General features: G+C 34.4%; 1 protein-coding gene and 1 pseudogene across 1 annotated transcript in view; one reads left to right on the top strand and one right to left on the bottom strand.

Annotated features, from left to right (window-relative positions):
* The window catches only part of RB1 (RB transcriptional corepressor 1), a 239,554-nt gene that overhangs the window by 124,471 nt on the left and 97,969 nt on the right, over positions 1-17,114 (bottom strand). The window contains exons 11-12 of the mRNA XM_090258651.1: positions 11,488-11,565; positions 8,277-8,364 (exon numbers count right to left, since the gene is read on the bottom strand). Of these exons, the coding sequence (XP_090114777.1) occupies positions 8,277-8,364; positions 11,488-11,565 (166 nt within the window). The remainder of the gene's footprint in view (positions 1-8,276; positions 8,365-11,487; positions 11,566-17,114) is intronic.
* On the top strand, positions 2,076-3,382 carry LOC149996163 (non-selective voltage-gated ion channel VDAC1 pseudogene; annotated as a pseudogene).

Below are 17,114 nucleotides of genomic sequence, written 5' to 3'. Positions count from 1 at the left end.
AATAAAATTAATTCCTACTGTTGAAATTATGTTAAGATAAAATTAATTCCTGTTGTTACATCAGCGCCTAAATTTTTGTACTTTATGAATAATTTTTGAAATTTAATTAATCATTAATTTATTGCACTATAATGAAAAATCCCTTCTCTAGTATTCTAATCATTCAGACTATTAAACTGCATATATTTTTTACAACTGGTAGCTAGAAAAATGAAACATCAAAGCTTTGTGATTATTAGGCTATTATTAATTATATTATACATATATTCAAATTTTATTGGAAATAAAATGTTAATAATGCATATTTTTTATATATTTAAAAATATGGTTAATATGTATTTTTATTTTCCCTCTCTCTCTCTCTCCTTCTTAAGTGGCCCAATATTTTCTTCTGCGCCTGGGGCCTCAATTGACCTTAATCAGCCTCTGGATGCAGAGACTAAGAAGCATAATTAGTTGATACAAAATAAACATGGGGAAATTAAGAATAAGCCAAAAAACTTATATGCATGACCTATGAACTGAACTAAGAATGGTGGGATTGCTGGAGGTAAGGGGGTTCTGGAAAGAGGAGAGCAAATGAAAAAGAAATAGGGACAACTGTAACAACATAATCAATAAAATATACTTAAAAAAATCATGTGATCGATTAACAACTAAAGGAGACAGACAAAGGCAGTAGATCTCTGGTAGTCTCCAACAGGCTGCCTAGCCCCAGACTGGTACACAATCTGATGCCACCAGGGGCAGATTCAGGAAGTGCAGATCAATCTGAAAAGCAGCAACAAACAAGAAGAGTCACAAAAATGGGGAGACAGAGAAACAAGAATCCCCAGAGAAAATGCTAAATGAAATAGAAATAAGCAAACTATCAGACATGGAATCAAAACATAGATTATAGGGAAGCTCAATGAGCTCAGCGAGCTCAAAGAAAACTACAAAGAACTCGAAAGAAACGACAAGGAACCTACTGAGAATTACACCAGCATGAAAAAGGACACCAGAAGCTATCAATAATAGCAAGGAAGAAATGAAGAATACAATTTCTGAATTGAAGAACACAGTAGAAGGAATGAAAAGCAGGCTAGAGGAAGCAGAAGATCGAATCAGCAAGCTGGAGGACAATGTAGAAAAAAACTCCCACATAGTGCAACAAAAAGAAAAAAGACAACGAGAATGAAGAGGTTTTGAGAGAGCTTAGAAACAAGATGAAACGTAATAATATCCGTATCAGGAATATCATTAGGAAAAAAAGAAGAGCAAGGGATAGAAAACCTGTTTGAAAAACTAATGACAGAAAACTTACCTAACTACATGAAAGAAAAATCACACAAGTCTAGGAGGCAGAGGGTCCTAATGAAGATGAACCCCAACAGACCCACTTCAAGACACATCATAATCAAAATGGCAACATTCAAAGACAAAGAGAGAATCCTAAAAGCAGCAAGAGAGAAACAGCTAATAACATACAAGGGAGCTCCAATAGGCTATCATCAGATTTCTCAACAAAAACACTACAAGCCAGAAGAGAATGGCAAAAAATATTTCAAGCAATGAAAAACAAAGGTCTACAACCAAGAATACTCTACCCAACAAGGCTCTCATTCAAAATGAAAGGTAAAATAAATAGTTTCCCAGAAAAAAAGAAGGCTAAAAGAATACATCTCCACCAAACCAGCAATGCAAAAGACGCTAAAGGGTCTGCTTTAAGAAGATGAAGAAACAGAGAGAGACAGAGAGGAACACAAGTACAAAGGGGGAAAAAGACAATGAATAACTATCGATAATAACCTTAAATGTAAAAGGATTAAATGCATCAATCAAAAGACATAGGGTAGCTGAATGGATTAGAAAGCATGACCCACATATATGCTGTTTACAAGAGACCCACCTTAGAACAAAAGATCTACACACACTGAAAGTGAAGGGATGGAAGAAAATATTTCACGCAAATGGACATGAAATAAAAGGTGAGGTAGCAATACTTATATCAGACAAAACAGATTTCACAGCAAAGGCCATAAACAGTCCCCGCCGTAGCTGCCGCTGAGCCCTCTGTCACCTTCTCTGAGAACATGGCTGTGCCTCCCACGTATATTGATCTTGGCAAACCCACCAGGGATGTCTTCACCAAGGGCTATGGATTTGGCTTAATAAAACTCGAGTTGAAAACAAAATCTGAGAATGGACTGGAATTTACGAGCTCAGGTTCAGCCAACACCAAGACCACCAAAGTGACGGGCAGCCTGGAAACCAAGTACAGGTGGACCGAGTATGGCCTGACGTTCACGGAGAAGTGGAACACTGACAACACGCTGGGCACTGAGGTCACGGTGGAAGACCAGCTTGCACGTGGACTGAAGCTGACCTTCAATTCATCCTTCTCACCAAACACTGGGAAAAAGAATGCTAAAATCAAGACAGGGTACAAACGGGAGCACATCAATCTGGGCTGCGACGTGGATTTCGACATTGCCGGGCCTTCAATCCGAGGTGCTCTGGTGCTGGGTTATGAGGGCTGGCTGGCGGGCTACCAGATGAATTTTGAGACCGCAAAGTCTCGAGTGACCCAGAGCAACTTTGCGGTTGGCTACAAGACGGATGAATTCCAGCTTCACAGCAATGTAAATGACGGGACGGAGTTTGGTGGCTCCATTTATCAGAAGGTGAACAAGAAGTTGGAGACCGCTGTCAATCTCGCCTGGACGGCAGGAAACAGTAACACTCGCTTCGGAATAGCAGCCAAGTATCAGATCGACCCCGATGCCTGCTTCTCGGCTAAAGTGAACAACTCCAGCCTGATCGGGCTCGGATACACCCAGGCACTAAAGCCAGGTATCAAACTGACGCTGTCAGCGCTGCTGGATGGCAAGAATGTCAATGCGGGTGGCCACAAGCTTGGTCTAGGACTGGAATTTCAAGCATAAATGAAGACTGTACAATCGTTTAATTTTAAACTATTTTGCAGCATAGCTACCTGCAGAATGTAGTGTACCTTTTAATGTTGTATGTCTGGGATGCAAGTATTGCTAAATATGTTAGACCTCCAGGTTTAAAGATGATTCAGCTTTAAGGTGTTACCCTTTCAGAGGTACAGAAGAAACCCGATTCCAAAAAAGGTCCTTTCAGCTGTAGACTTGGGGGGCCTTGGCAGCTCCTCTAGAGATGTCAGGTTTCTTTTTTTATCTAGAAGTGGCTGCAAGTGGAAGCTGATGATTTGTAAGCACTTTGTAAATTTGTATTGCTTCAATGAATGAAATTGTGACTTCCTGAGAATTGAACCTTGATTTCCTACCCTGAGAGAGGTTCACTGTTTGATGGTGTGTACAAACTCATCTGAAGGGACTTTTTTAAGACAGATCTTCACAACCTGTTTCCACCCCAGTCCATCACCTCTTTTACACCAAAAGTAGTCTGCAGGGTGTGGTAGATGTTTCTTTTGTGCTATTTTGGGGTGGAAAAGGTGGATGTGATCAATCCAATAATTCAGGACTTAATTCCCTCTCATGTTGTGGTTTATTGCCCTTGCACCAGAGTATGAAATAGCTTCTAAGAGCTCCAGCTGCAAGCTGGGAAGAGTCTCTGTGACTGTAAGCACATGGTGACAACACTCGGAACCTAAATTAGACTTTTGTTGTATTCTCGCCACTCAGTTTATTTTTTAGCAGTTTAATGGGTACATCGTAGAGTCTTCCATTGTGTGGAATTAGATCATCCCTTTCAAATGCTGTAATTAACATCACTTAAAATAAAACTTGAATAAAATACTGAAACCTCAAAAAAAAAAAAAAGGCCATAAAAAGAGACAAAGAAGAACAGTTCATAATACTTAAGGGAAAAATCCACCAAGTAGATATAACCCTTGTAAACATATATGCACCCAACTTAGGAGCACCCAAATATGTAAGGAAAATTTTGAAAGACTTCAGGAAGGATATAGACAGCAACACACTCATAGTAGGGGACTTTAATACCCCATTGTCAACAATGGACAGATCCTCTGAGCAAAGAAATACCAAGGGTATTCAGGCACTGAACAACACTCTATTTCAAATGAACTTAGATTATTTATATAGAACTTTCACCCCAAAGAAGCAAAATATACATTCTTTTCAAGTGCACATGGAACATTTTCAAAGATAGACCACATGGTAGGACACACAACAAGCCTCAACAAATTCAAGAAAATTGAAATTATATCAAGCATCTTCTCAGATCACAATGGCTTAAAATTGGAAATCAACCTCAAGGAAAAAAACTCGAAAACGTTCAGACTCATGGATAATGAATAACATGCTATTATGAATGGGTTAACAATGACATCAAGGAAGAAATCAAAAAGTTGCGGGAAACAAATGATAATGAACACACAATGACCCAAAACCAATGGGATACAGCGAAAGCAGTCCTGAAGTTCATAGCAATACAGGCCTACCTGAAAAGGATGGAAGAGTCTCTAAAAAAAATCAAACACTACAACTACAAGAACTAGAGGAAGAACAACAAATAAAGCCCAAAGCGAGTAGAAGGAAGGAAATCATCAAGATCAAAGCAGAATTAAATGACATAGACACTAAACAAACAATTGAGAAGATCAATAAAATCGAGAATTGGTTGTTTGCAAAGACAAACAAATTGACAAGCCTTTAACCAGGCTCATCAACTAAAAAGAAGAGAGGACCCAAATAAACAAAATCAGAAATGAAAGAGGAGAAATCACGACTGATACCACAGAAATACAAACGATTGTAAGAAATCACTACAAACAACTGTATGGCAAGAAATTTGATAACCAAGAAGAAATGGACAAATTTCTAGAAACATAACTTTCCAAAACTGAATCAAGAAGAAGTAGAAAGTCTCAACGGACCAATATCAAAGAAGGAAATTGAAACAGTAATCAAAAATCTCCCTACACACAAAAGCCCTGGATTGGATGGCTTCACAAGGGGAATTTTACAAAACGTTCTGGGAAGGACTAACTCCTATTTTCCTCAAACTATTCCAAAAAATTCAAGAAGAGGGAAAAATCCCAAACTCTTTCTATGCAGCCAGTATTACTCTAATTCCAAAACCAGGGCGAGACAGAACAAAGAAAAAAAACTACAGGCCAATATCGCTGATGGACATAGATGCTAAAATCCTCAACAAAATATTGGCCAACAGGATCCAGCAGCACATTAGAAAGATCATACACCACGATCAAGTGGGATTCATCCAAGGGATGCAAGGATGGCTTAATATTTGCAAGTTAATGAACTTAATACACCATATAAACAAAAAGAAAGACAAAAACTACATGGTCATATCAATAGATGTTGAAAAAGCATTTGATAAACCACGACACCCATTTATGATGAAAACACTCAGCAAAACGGGAATAGAGGGAGCATACCTGAACATAATAAAGGCCATATATGAGAAACCTGAAGCCAACATCATACTCAATGGGCAAAAACTGAGAGCATTCACCCTGAAGTCAGGAACAAGACAAGGTTGTCCACACTCTTCACTCCTATTCAACATAGTATTGGAAGTCCTAGCCACAGCAATCATACAAGAAAAAACAATAAATAGCATCCAAATTGGAAAAGAGGAAGTAAAACTGTCATTATTTGAGGGAGACATGATAGTGTACATAGAAAACCTGACAGACTCTACCAAAAAATACTTCACCTAATAAGTAAATTTGGCAAAATAGCAGTATACAAAGTAAATATACAGACATCTAAGGCATTTCTGTATACCAACAATAAAATATCAGAGACAGAAACAAAAAATACCAATTACTATAGCAACAAGAAAAATAAAGCACCTAGCAATAAACTTAACCAAAGAGATAAAAGACCTGTACTTTGAAAATTACGTAACATTGAAGAAAGAAATTAAGAAAGATACAAATAAATGGAAGCAAATACCATGTTCTTGGATGGGAAGAATCAACATCATCAAAATGACCATACTACCCAAAGCAATTTACAGATTCAATGCAATCCCTATTAAAATACCAATGACATATTTCACAGACCTAGAACAAATACTCCAAAAATTTATATGGAGCCAAAAAAGACCCCGAATAGCCAAAGCAATCTTGAGACAGAAGAACACAGCAGGAGGAATCACAACACCATATATCAAACTATACTACAAAGCCACTGTAATCAAAACAGTCTGGTACTGGCATAAGAACAGACATATAGATCAATGGAACAGAATAGAGAGCCCAGAAATAAACCCAGGCCTCTATGGTCAACTAATATTTGATAAAGGTGGAAGGAACATAAAATGGAGTGAGAAGAATCTCTTCAACAAATGGTGCTGGGAGTACTGGACAGGGACGTGCAAAAAAATGAAACTAGACCACCAACTTACACCACACGAGAATAAGCTCAAGAAGGATCAAAGACTTAAATGTAAGCCGTGATACCATAAAAGTCCTAGAGGAAAACATAGGCAGGAAAATTTCAGATATCCCACGTAACAGTATCTTCACGGATATATCTCCTAAGGCAAGAGAAATAAAGGAAAAAATAAACAAATGGGACTACATCAAAATAAAGAGTTTCTGCTCAGCAAAAGAAAACATCAGCAAGATGAAAAGGAAACCAACCATATGGGAAAACATATTTACCAATGATATCTCAGACAGGGAACTGATCTCCAAAATACATAAAGAGCTTATACGACTCAACATCAAGAAACAGACAACCCAATTAAAAAACGGGCAAAGGAACAGAACAAACACTTCTCTGAAGAGGACATACAGAAGGTCCACAGACACATGAAACAATGCTCAATATCACTAGCCATCAGAGAGATGCAAATAAAAACCACAATGAGATACCACTTTACACCAGTCAGAATGGCCATCATCAACAAATCAACAATCAACAAGTGCTGGCGAGGATGTGGAGAAACAGGAACCCTACTGCACTGTTGGTGGGAATGCAGACTGGTGCAGCCACTGTGAAAAACAGTTCGGCATTTCCTCAAAAAACTAAAAATGGAACTGCCTTTTGAACCAGCGATTCCACTGCTAAGATTATACCCGAAAAACCCTAAAACCCTAATTCAAAAGAACTTATGCACCCCTATGTTCATAGCAGCACTGTTTACAATAGCTAAGTGCTGGAAACAGCCTAAGTGCCCGTCTGTGGATGAGTGGATCAAAAAACTGTGGTACATTTACACAATGGAATACTATGCAGCAGAGAGAAAGAAGGAACTCTTGCCATTTGTGACAACATGGATGGAACTAGAGAGAATTATGTTTAGTGAAATAAGCCAGGCAAAGAAAGACAAATACCATATGATATCACCTAATACAGGAAACTAAAGAACAACATAAACAAATGAACTAAATAGGACAAGGAGCAGAATACCAGTCAATAGAGGGGAGAAGGGAGGGAGAGAAGAGGGATAAGTAAGGGAAAGGTTTAGTCAACAAACGGGTATAAATGACTCATGGACATGGACAATGGGGAGGGATATGATTGTGGAAGAGGGGATGGGTTGGGGGGGAGCAAACGGGAAAAAATGGGACAACTGTAATTGAAAAATAAAAAAATAAAATAAAATAAAAAAAGAAAATAAACTTTGCAAAATTAAGATTTACTCTAACTTTCTTTTAAATGTAGTGTCATTCAAAAATTTCACATCCTATGAAAAATGAAACAGTACACAAGTCTTAGAAACATAGTAACAAAGAAGCATTTCCTATCATAAAATCATTGTTATGAAAACATCCACTAAAATGTCCATAAGCTTCTAAGATTTTACTTACACACAAAAGAAAATATGGCATTAATTTTAGAAATGAAGAAACCTGATTTAATAAAGGAGCAAAAAAACAAAAACAAAAACAAAAAAACTTAACTGATCTTTAAAATATACCCACTCTGGGAGAGACAATTTGTAATCTACGTAAAACTCTAAAACACCTTGTAAGTTCATCTTAAACTGTCACTAAAAGAGCTAAATAAAAGATATGTCTGAAGAAGAAGGAAAATGATCTCGGAAATGAGGTCTAATTGGCAAGAAAGAATGCTGAGCAAAGCAAATAGTGAACATGAGGAAATCTAAGAAAAATGCTATCTACTAGTATTATCTACTAAAAAATATCTAATATAAATGGTTGAAAAAGCAAGAAATAAGGTAATAGACAACTATATTTTGGTTGGGAGATAGGTATTTAAAAAATACTCAAAATTTTAACTGTTCATTTCAAATTTCTTTACCAAGATATTACAATAAATAATGTTTCATGAATGGCTTACATTAAAATAGGAAATCAGATTTTCTGATGGTTGATCACTTGCTGAATTTAAGGTCATCATTAATTGTTGGATTGTATTCATAACAGTCCTAGAGAAAAAACAGAAGTGTTAAGAGTGAAGGAAAAAAAATGAAATATATCTATCACAGTAGTTAAACATATCTTCAAACTCACTGTCTCTCCTTTATCTTTAAAAAGTTATCTACAATAAAAGTTATAAAACCTTTAGTGTACTACTGTTTGCAAAGAATTATATTTTACTTAACTCTTTAAGAAAGCATGTGTTCATAATCAACATGTTCACAATTAAAGAACTAAAATGCTTATTTACTAATAAAACTATAAATCAATCAAACGTTAAGTGTCAAAATATGACATTATTTTATGGAGGAAAAATATATACTGGCATCAAAATGTTATATACTGGCATCAAAATGTAACTTTTAAATAAAATATTACTACAATTAAATACTAAAATTTTTCAAATAAAGGCAGCAAGTTATTTAGCAACTCAAGGAAAGAATCAAGTGACTACAGACTTCTTCAAGAAGAAAGCATAATTTTAGAAGTCATCATTGTTAAAACAAAATTATGTCAATATCTTAAGATATCTTTAATTCTATCTAATTTTATGTATGGGGGTATAGTACATAATTATGTTCCAATTTTGGAGGAGCAATATATTGCTACTGTAGGCACTACTTAATGATGTCATGAACAGCAGAGTATTTATGGATAAAAGGGTCTTTAAATTTATTTAGTAAAATGTGTTCAGTGTTCTCAGTCAAGCATCTCTAAACTGAAATCTGCACTTCCTCACCTTTCAAATACTTTGCTTCTGTAACTTGTGCATCCAGTAATCTGCTTAAACCCCAGTGAGTAAAGCTACAAATTGATAAACCAAAAATCTTTCTCATTTGTTCTTATACTTGACTTCCTTGAAGTATACTTGGCTTTCTTAAACACTTGCTCCTTCTTGAAACTCCCTCCCCTCCCTTGGCTTTTTTGCCTTCACTCTGAACTTCCAATCACACCTCTCATTCCTGACTTCTATCTAGTCCTTAAGTGCAGCATTCTTTCTGTTTCATCCCTTAGCCATATATTCTTGCCATTATACAGCCTCACTTGAGGTAACCTCATCTATTTTTAGGGCTTTAACTCTCCCAGATTATTCCCAAATCTATAACATCCTACTATTTACTACACACCTTCTTCATATCCCATAAAGGCCTCAAGAATCATATTCTAAATATGAATTCATCAATATTTGTCAAACCTGTTCTTGCTCCTTCATTCCCACCGCCTATCTCTTGATTCAGATCTTCACTATCTCTCAAATGAGTCAGTATAATACAGAAGTCCAGAGATTTGACTCACTATGTCTATGGTAGTAGGGTCTAGGCATATGTACTTTGAAAAAACTCCTCAGGTTAATCTAATTTGTACCCCTGGTTAAGAGCCATTGTAACAGATTGACAGTCTCTGCATTTCTCATCATGTTCACCCTCCATCCCCTCACAAACTAATACCATGTAAATTTTCAAAAATCAAGTCAGATTTTATCCTTTTCCCTGTTTAACACCCATTTATAGCAACAAACTATATTGTGCACAAGCTAAAGTCAAAACTTTTGAGTATGGCATATAAAAAAGACCTTTCATAATCTAGTTCCCACCCTCCTCTCCTGTCATGTCATTTTCCCATTTTATAGTCAATCAATACAGAGCTGCTAATAGTTGCCCAGACTCATATAATTGTTTCCTCCTTCCATCCCTTTGAATATGTTGTTCCACCCACTAAAATGCCAGTATCCTATGACACAGACCCTTACATATTCAAAATTCAGTCCAAACATCACTTCATAAAGTCCCTTCTGTGCCATCTCATTAACTTTTCTTTTTCTATCGATTTTTTTAAAGAAAGGAGGGAAATGAAAGAGACAGAGAAGGAAAGAAACATCAATTTGTTGTTCTACTTATTTATGCATTCATAGGTTGATTCTTTTATGTGTCCTGATTAGGGATAGAACCTGCAACTTTGCGGTATCGAGACAATCATTAACTTGTCTTAAGTCTAGTACTATATTTTTGTATAACAAAAATCTATTTGTATATGTCTATATAGTCATTTGATTGCCTACTATGTACCAAGTATTATTCTTGGTCCTAATTATTACATCCTGACCAAAAGAGTGACAGTCCATGTGGTATATAACCTAAAGGCTATTATGGGTATTAGCAAAAACAAGCAAATGCACAAATGGTTTTATAATTACAAATTGTGATACACACTGTGAAGAAATTAAAAAGAATGCTATGAGAAGGAATAAAAGAAAATACTTCAGAGAAATAAATCTCTAAAAAATTACTATTTGTGCTGAACCTAAAGGAAGAGTAGCAGTTGGTAATTTATGGAAATAAAAGTTTCAAGAAAAGGGAAAAGCAAGTGTGAAGGTCTTCAAGCATAAAAGAAGAGGTTGGAGAGGTAAGCAAACTGGTTAATACATAAAGAAGAGGAAAACAAGATGAGGTTGGAGAGGTAACAGAAGCTAGATCATATAAAGTCTTATAGACATTATTAAGAAATTTGTATTGTATTTTAATTGCAATAGGAAACAATCAGAAGATTTAATGGCAGAGTGAACAAGATCTGAATTACACTTCTAGAATATTATTCTGGGTGCTCTCTGAAGAATGGATTTGGTGGTGGAGAGAAAGGAACTGTGAGAACAGATAGTAAGGTTACTGCAAAAAAAAAAAAAAAAAATTCCAAGTGAAAGCCAACTGGGACAAGGTGGTGAAAGTAGAAATGGAGACTAGTAGATGGACCCAAGAAATAGCTAAGGGATAATTTCAAAGGGACTTGATAACAGATTAGATGTGGGAAGTAAGTGAGGATAAGAACATTAAAAATAGTTCTAATCATTCTATGTACTGTGCAAACCAAATGGCAAGGCTTTTTTTGTTTGTTACTTTTTTGTTTACTAAGATGGAACACATTCCCATTCTAGGTTATATTCCTTAATGACAGACAGAACTAGGTTTAATGTTCATATCCTCAGCAATTAGCAAAATACCTGGTACAGAAAGAGCAGTTGATATACTCAATTTGTAGCATGTATATACAAATATATAATGAAATAAACAAACCCACAGCCCAACAAAGCACTGAATAAACAATTATAATAACAATGGAAAGAAGAAAATTCATACCTAACTGGAGTCTGGGGAAGAATCACATTTATCTCTTCATCAGGGTTACTTCTTTGTGGTGTTCTCTGCATTTCAAAACTAAATAATGAAAGGCAAAGTCATTCAGACTGAAAATTTACATTTTGTGTTTTATGAGTCAAAAAAAGCAGTATATAATACCTTCTGTTGCCTTATAACATCATACAAAATGATAAATCTATAATAGAAGTGATCAGAAAGAGATAACCCAAAAGCTGCATAAATAAAATTGATTTTTCACTATTGTTTTTAAGTTGATTTTCTTTCCACTAAGTTTATGACAAACAGGTACGCCAATCACTAAGAATTTTTTGAAAGTGAAAGTTAGATGTTTTCTCTACAAAGTTAGATGTTCAATGGTGTTATTAATCAAGTTGTCAATATCAAAAAATATCAAAGCTCAAGTTTTTCAATCATTATGCCTTTCAAAAAATTTACCTTGACTTAAAAAAAAAAAATTAGAAGTATTTTACTTGTGTTTAACTTCCAAATTACATAGTTTTTCAGTTATTTATAAAAATGGTTCATGTTAAAGACATATTAACCATACTTATGGTGATTCAAAATTTTTTGTAATTACTCTCAACCATTCTTACTTTAGGACTCTACACAACAATTCAAGAAAATATACTTTTGTATTAACTTTTTAAAAAATGAACCAAGCCCTGGCTGGTGTGGCTCAATGGAATGAGCATCGTCCTGCAAACTGAAAGGTACCCTGTTCAATTCCCAGTCAGGGCACATGCCTGGGTTCGGGCCTGTTCCCGGTTGAGGGTGTGCAAGAGGCAACTGATAGAGATGTTTCTCTTGCACTTTGGTGTTTCTCTCCTTCTCTATCTCCTTCCCTTCCCTTCTCTCTAAAAATAAATAAATAAAGTCTTTTAAAAAATGAACCAAGAAAGTAACAGCAGGTGAAAAGCTAAAAAAGACAGCAATCACTCTCTTGAGTAAACCAATTACAGTTAACTCTTGAATAATGTGAATTGTTTCCTTCTACCATGGACCCACCCAGTTCAAACCTGTGTTGTTTAAACAACTGTATTTTCAACACACGGTCTGGAATCCGCATATGCATTGGACCAGCTTAAGATATACAAAAATTTTACACAGTTAGTTGGCACCCCTAACCCTGAATTGTTCAAGGGACAATTGTATTTCAACAATTTTCTCTGGGTGCTCATTTAAAAAATTATATTCATTTAGGTAAGACAAATTAGTTGATAAACAGGACAATTCACTTTAAGTTTCTATCTCAGAGACAAAAAAAAAACAAAACATGTTACATAATGATAAAGGGGTCAATCCAATTACAGGAAAAAACATTTATAATATTTAAAAATATTATACACCCAACGTAAGAGCACCTAAATACATAAAGTAAATATAAACAGACCTGAAAGAAAATACAGACAGCAATACAGTAGATGTAGAAAAGTTCCCTACTATTACCCCACTAATACCTCACTGACATCAATAGATAGATCATCCAGACCAAAACTCAATAAGGAGACATTGGCCTTAATTGACACATTCGACTAGATGGAGTTAACAGATATTCGAACAACATTCCATCCAAAGCAACAGCATGAACATTCTTCTCAAGTGCACACTGAACATTTTCTAAGATAGATCACATATTAAAGGTCACAAAACAAGTTACAATAAATTTAAGAGATTAAAATCATACCAAGCTTCTTTTCTGACCACAACAGTATAAAACTCAATATTAATTACATGAAGAAAACTGAAAAATTCACAACTATGTGGAGATTAAACAATTGTTACTGAACAATAAATGGGTCAAAGAAAAATCAAAAGATACAAATACCTTGAGAAAAACAAAAATGAAAATGTAAAATACCAAATATTATGGATTACAACAAAAGCAGTTCTAAGATGAAAGTTCATAGCTAAAAATGCCTACTTCATGTAAAATGAAAAGTCTCAAATGAACAACCTAACCTCACAGCTCAAGGAACTAGAAAAAGAAGAACAAATAAAGCCCAAAGATAGTAAAAGGAACTGAATCACAAAGATCAAAGAAGAAATCAATAAAATAGGGATTAAAAGACAATAGAAAAGATTGATAAAATTAAGAGCTGGTTCTTTAAAAAGATACACTAAATTAACAAACCTTTAGCCAGACTTAACCAAAAAAAAAAAAAAAAAAAAAAAAAGAGAGAGAGAGAGAGAACACAAATATGTAAAGTAGTATTACCAATACTTTTGGTCATTCAAAAATTTTTGTAATTAAGCAAACAATCTTTATCTCAGAAATAAAAGAGGAGATGTTACAACTGATATCGCAAAAAAACAAATAAATCGTAAGACCACATCAAAACTGGATAACCCAGAAGAAATGGATAAATTCTTAAAATTATACAACCTTCCAAGACTTAATCATGAAGAAATAAAAAATCAGGATAGATCTATTACTAGCAAGGAGATTAAATCAGTAATTAAAAAGATTCCAACAAACAAAAGTCCAGGACCAGACAACTTCACTGGCAAATTACATGAAACATTTAAAGAGTAATTAATACTAATCCTTTTCTAACTCTTCCAAATAAAACAGGAAGAGTGAACTCTTCCCAATCCACTTTATGAGGCCAGCATTACCCTGATACCAAAAAAATAATTATAGGCCAATATCTCTGATAAACACAGATGAAAAAACCTCAACAAAATATTATCAAGTCAAATTCAATAATACATTAAAAGAATACCATGATCAAGAGGGATTTATTCCAGCGATGCAAGGATGCTTCAACATCCACAAATCAGTCAATGTGATATACCACATTAACACAATAAAAGATAAAAATCATATGATCATCTCAAAAGATGCAGAAAAGTATTTAACAAAACTCAACATCCATTTATAGTAATAACTTTCAACAGAGCAAACACAGAGGGGTTGTATGTCAACATAATAAAGGTCATACATGACAAACCATAGCCATCATCATACTCAATGGTGAAAAGCTGAAAGCTTTCCCTATGATCAAGAAGACAAGAATAACCACTCTAGCCAACTTTTACTCAACAGAGTATTGAAAATCCTAGCCAGTGCAATTAGACAATTTTTAAAAAGGCATGCAAATTGGAGGAAAAAGAAAAATTGTTACTATTTGCAGATGAAATGATATTATATATAGAAACCCCAAAAGACTCCACAAAAAAATTGCTAGAATAAAACAAAATTCAGTAAAGTTGCAGGATACAATATCAATATACAAAAGTCAGTTGTTTTTCTATACACTAATAACAAACTATAATAAAGAGAAATTAAGAAAATGATGCCATTTTCAATTGCATCAAAAATAAATGCATACCTAGTAATAAATTTAACCAAGGAGGTGAAAGTCCTGTACACTGAAAAGTATGACACTGATTAAAAAAAAGAAAACCGAAGGAAAACACAAATAAATGGAAAGATATTCAATGCTCATGGATTGAAAGAATGAATAATGTTAAAATGTCCATAGTACTCAGAGCAATATACAAATTCAATGCAATCCCTATCTAGACTCCAATGGCATTTTGCAAAAAAATAGAATAAACAATACTAAAATTTGTATGGAAACAGAGAAGAACCCGAATAGCCAAAGCAATCTTGAAAAAAAAGAACAAAGCTGGAGCCATCATATTTCCTGATTTCAAACTACACAAAAAAACTATAGAAAGCAGTGTGGTAATGGCCAGAGGGAAGGAGGAAGGGGGCTGGATGGCAGGAAAAGTACAGGCAGGGGGACATCGATCATAGTGTCAAAAATAAATACGAAGAAAAAAATAAAGCTATAGTAATGAAAATTGTATAGAATTGGGAAAAAGACACAGAGATCAATGAAACAGAATAGAGAGCCCCAAAATAAACCCATGCATATATCATTAATTAATTTATGACAAGAAACCAAGAATTTAGAATAGGAAAAGGACAATCTCTTCAATAGAAGATGGTGATAAAAGTAAACAGTCATATACAAAGGAATAAAACTTGATCCTATCATACATCATATACAAAAGTTAACTCAAAATGGAACTAAGACTTGAATGTTAAGACCTGAAACCATAAAACACCTTGAAAAAAACAGAGGTGGTAATAAGCTCTTTGACATCGATGTTGGAGGTATTTTTAATCTGACACCAAAAGCAAAGGCAACAAAGCAATAAAAAACAAGGAGGAGTACATCGAACTAAAAAGCTTCTGCACAGCAAGGGAAGCCATCAACAAAATGAAAAAAGGCAACCTACTAAACAAGAGAAAATATTTTCAAATAATATCTCAAAGGGTTAATATTCAAAATACATAAAGAACTCAATAGCAAAAACATAATCAAATTGAAAAATGAGTGGATATGAATAAATATTTTCCCAAAAAAATTGTACAGATAGCCAACAGGTACATGAAATGATATTGAACATCATTAGTCTTCAGGGAAATGCAAATCAAAACCACAGTGAGTTATCACCTCATACCAGTTAGAATGACTATTATCAAAAAGACAAGAATAATAAGAAATGCCTATGATGTAGAGAAAAAGGAATATTTGTACACTATTGGTGGAAATGTACATTGCAGCCACTATGGAAAACGGTATGGAAGCTCCTCATAAAATTGAAAATTGAACTACCACATGATACAGCAATTCCACTACAAGGTATTTATTGAAAAGATACCTGTGCCCCATGTTCACTGTAGTATTATTTACAAGATATGGAAACATTAAATATCCACTGATGGATGAATGATAAATTGTTATATATATATATATACGTATATACACACACGTACATAATACACACACACATACACACACACACATATACATATATACACAGGGTGGGACAAAAGTAGGTTTACAGTTGTTCAGGTGGAAAATAACACAATAACTAATAAATAATAATACTAGAATAAACTGTGTTTCACATACTAACAACTGTAAACCTACTTTTGCCTCACCCTGTAATATATATATATATATAATAAATATATAATACAATGGATTATTAGTCAGCCATGAAAAGAATGCAATCTTGCCATTGCAACCTCAAAAGCATATGTTAAATGAAGTAAGTCAGAAAGAAAAAGGCAAACAAGGTATGACCTCTCTTATATGTAGTATTCTGAAAAAAAAAAAAAAAAAATCCAAACTCTTAGGTACAGAGAATAGATTGGTAGTCACCAGAAGAAATGGAGAGGAGTAGGTGAACATTTTTTTTCAGTTTAAAAAATAAAAAGAATCATATGTTCAGTTGGCTATGAACATCTTCGCTTTCCACTTCTCTAACTCAGGTTTGATTGCTTTCTTATGTATACAAATTTATCGTATCCTACTTCTGTGAAAAAATATTCAACCCAATAAGTTGAACTGGGAATTAAGCAGCTAGCGTTATTCTATCAGTTTACAATTTACAAAGTACTCTTATCAATATGTATGTATATATAGTACAAAGTATACAAAGTATACATGTAACTCTAGAGTAAATGCTTATATTTTACAGATAAGAAAACAAAGACTTAGTAAGATAAAGTGAAAATTAAACTACATTCCGAAAGCATGAAGGAAATAAAAGATATATTCTCTGCTTTGACTTGGTTAGAAAGA

The sequence above is a fragment of the Furipterus horrens genome, unplaced genomic scaffold (assembly GCF_987537825.1).
Source record: "Furipterus horrens unplaced genomic scaffold, mFurHor1.1.pri manual_scaffold_12, whole genome shotgun sequence".
Classification (NCBI taxonomy): domain Eukaryota; kingdom Metazoa; phylum Chordata; class Mammalia; order Chiroptera; family Furipteridae; genus Furipterus; species Furipterus horrens.
Note: the sequence above shows the minus strand (reverse complement) of the source record. Positions and strands in the feature narration are given on the sequence as shown.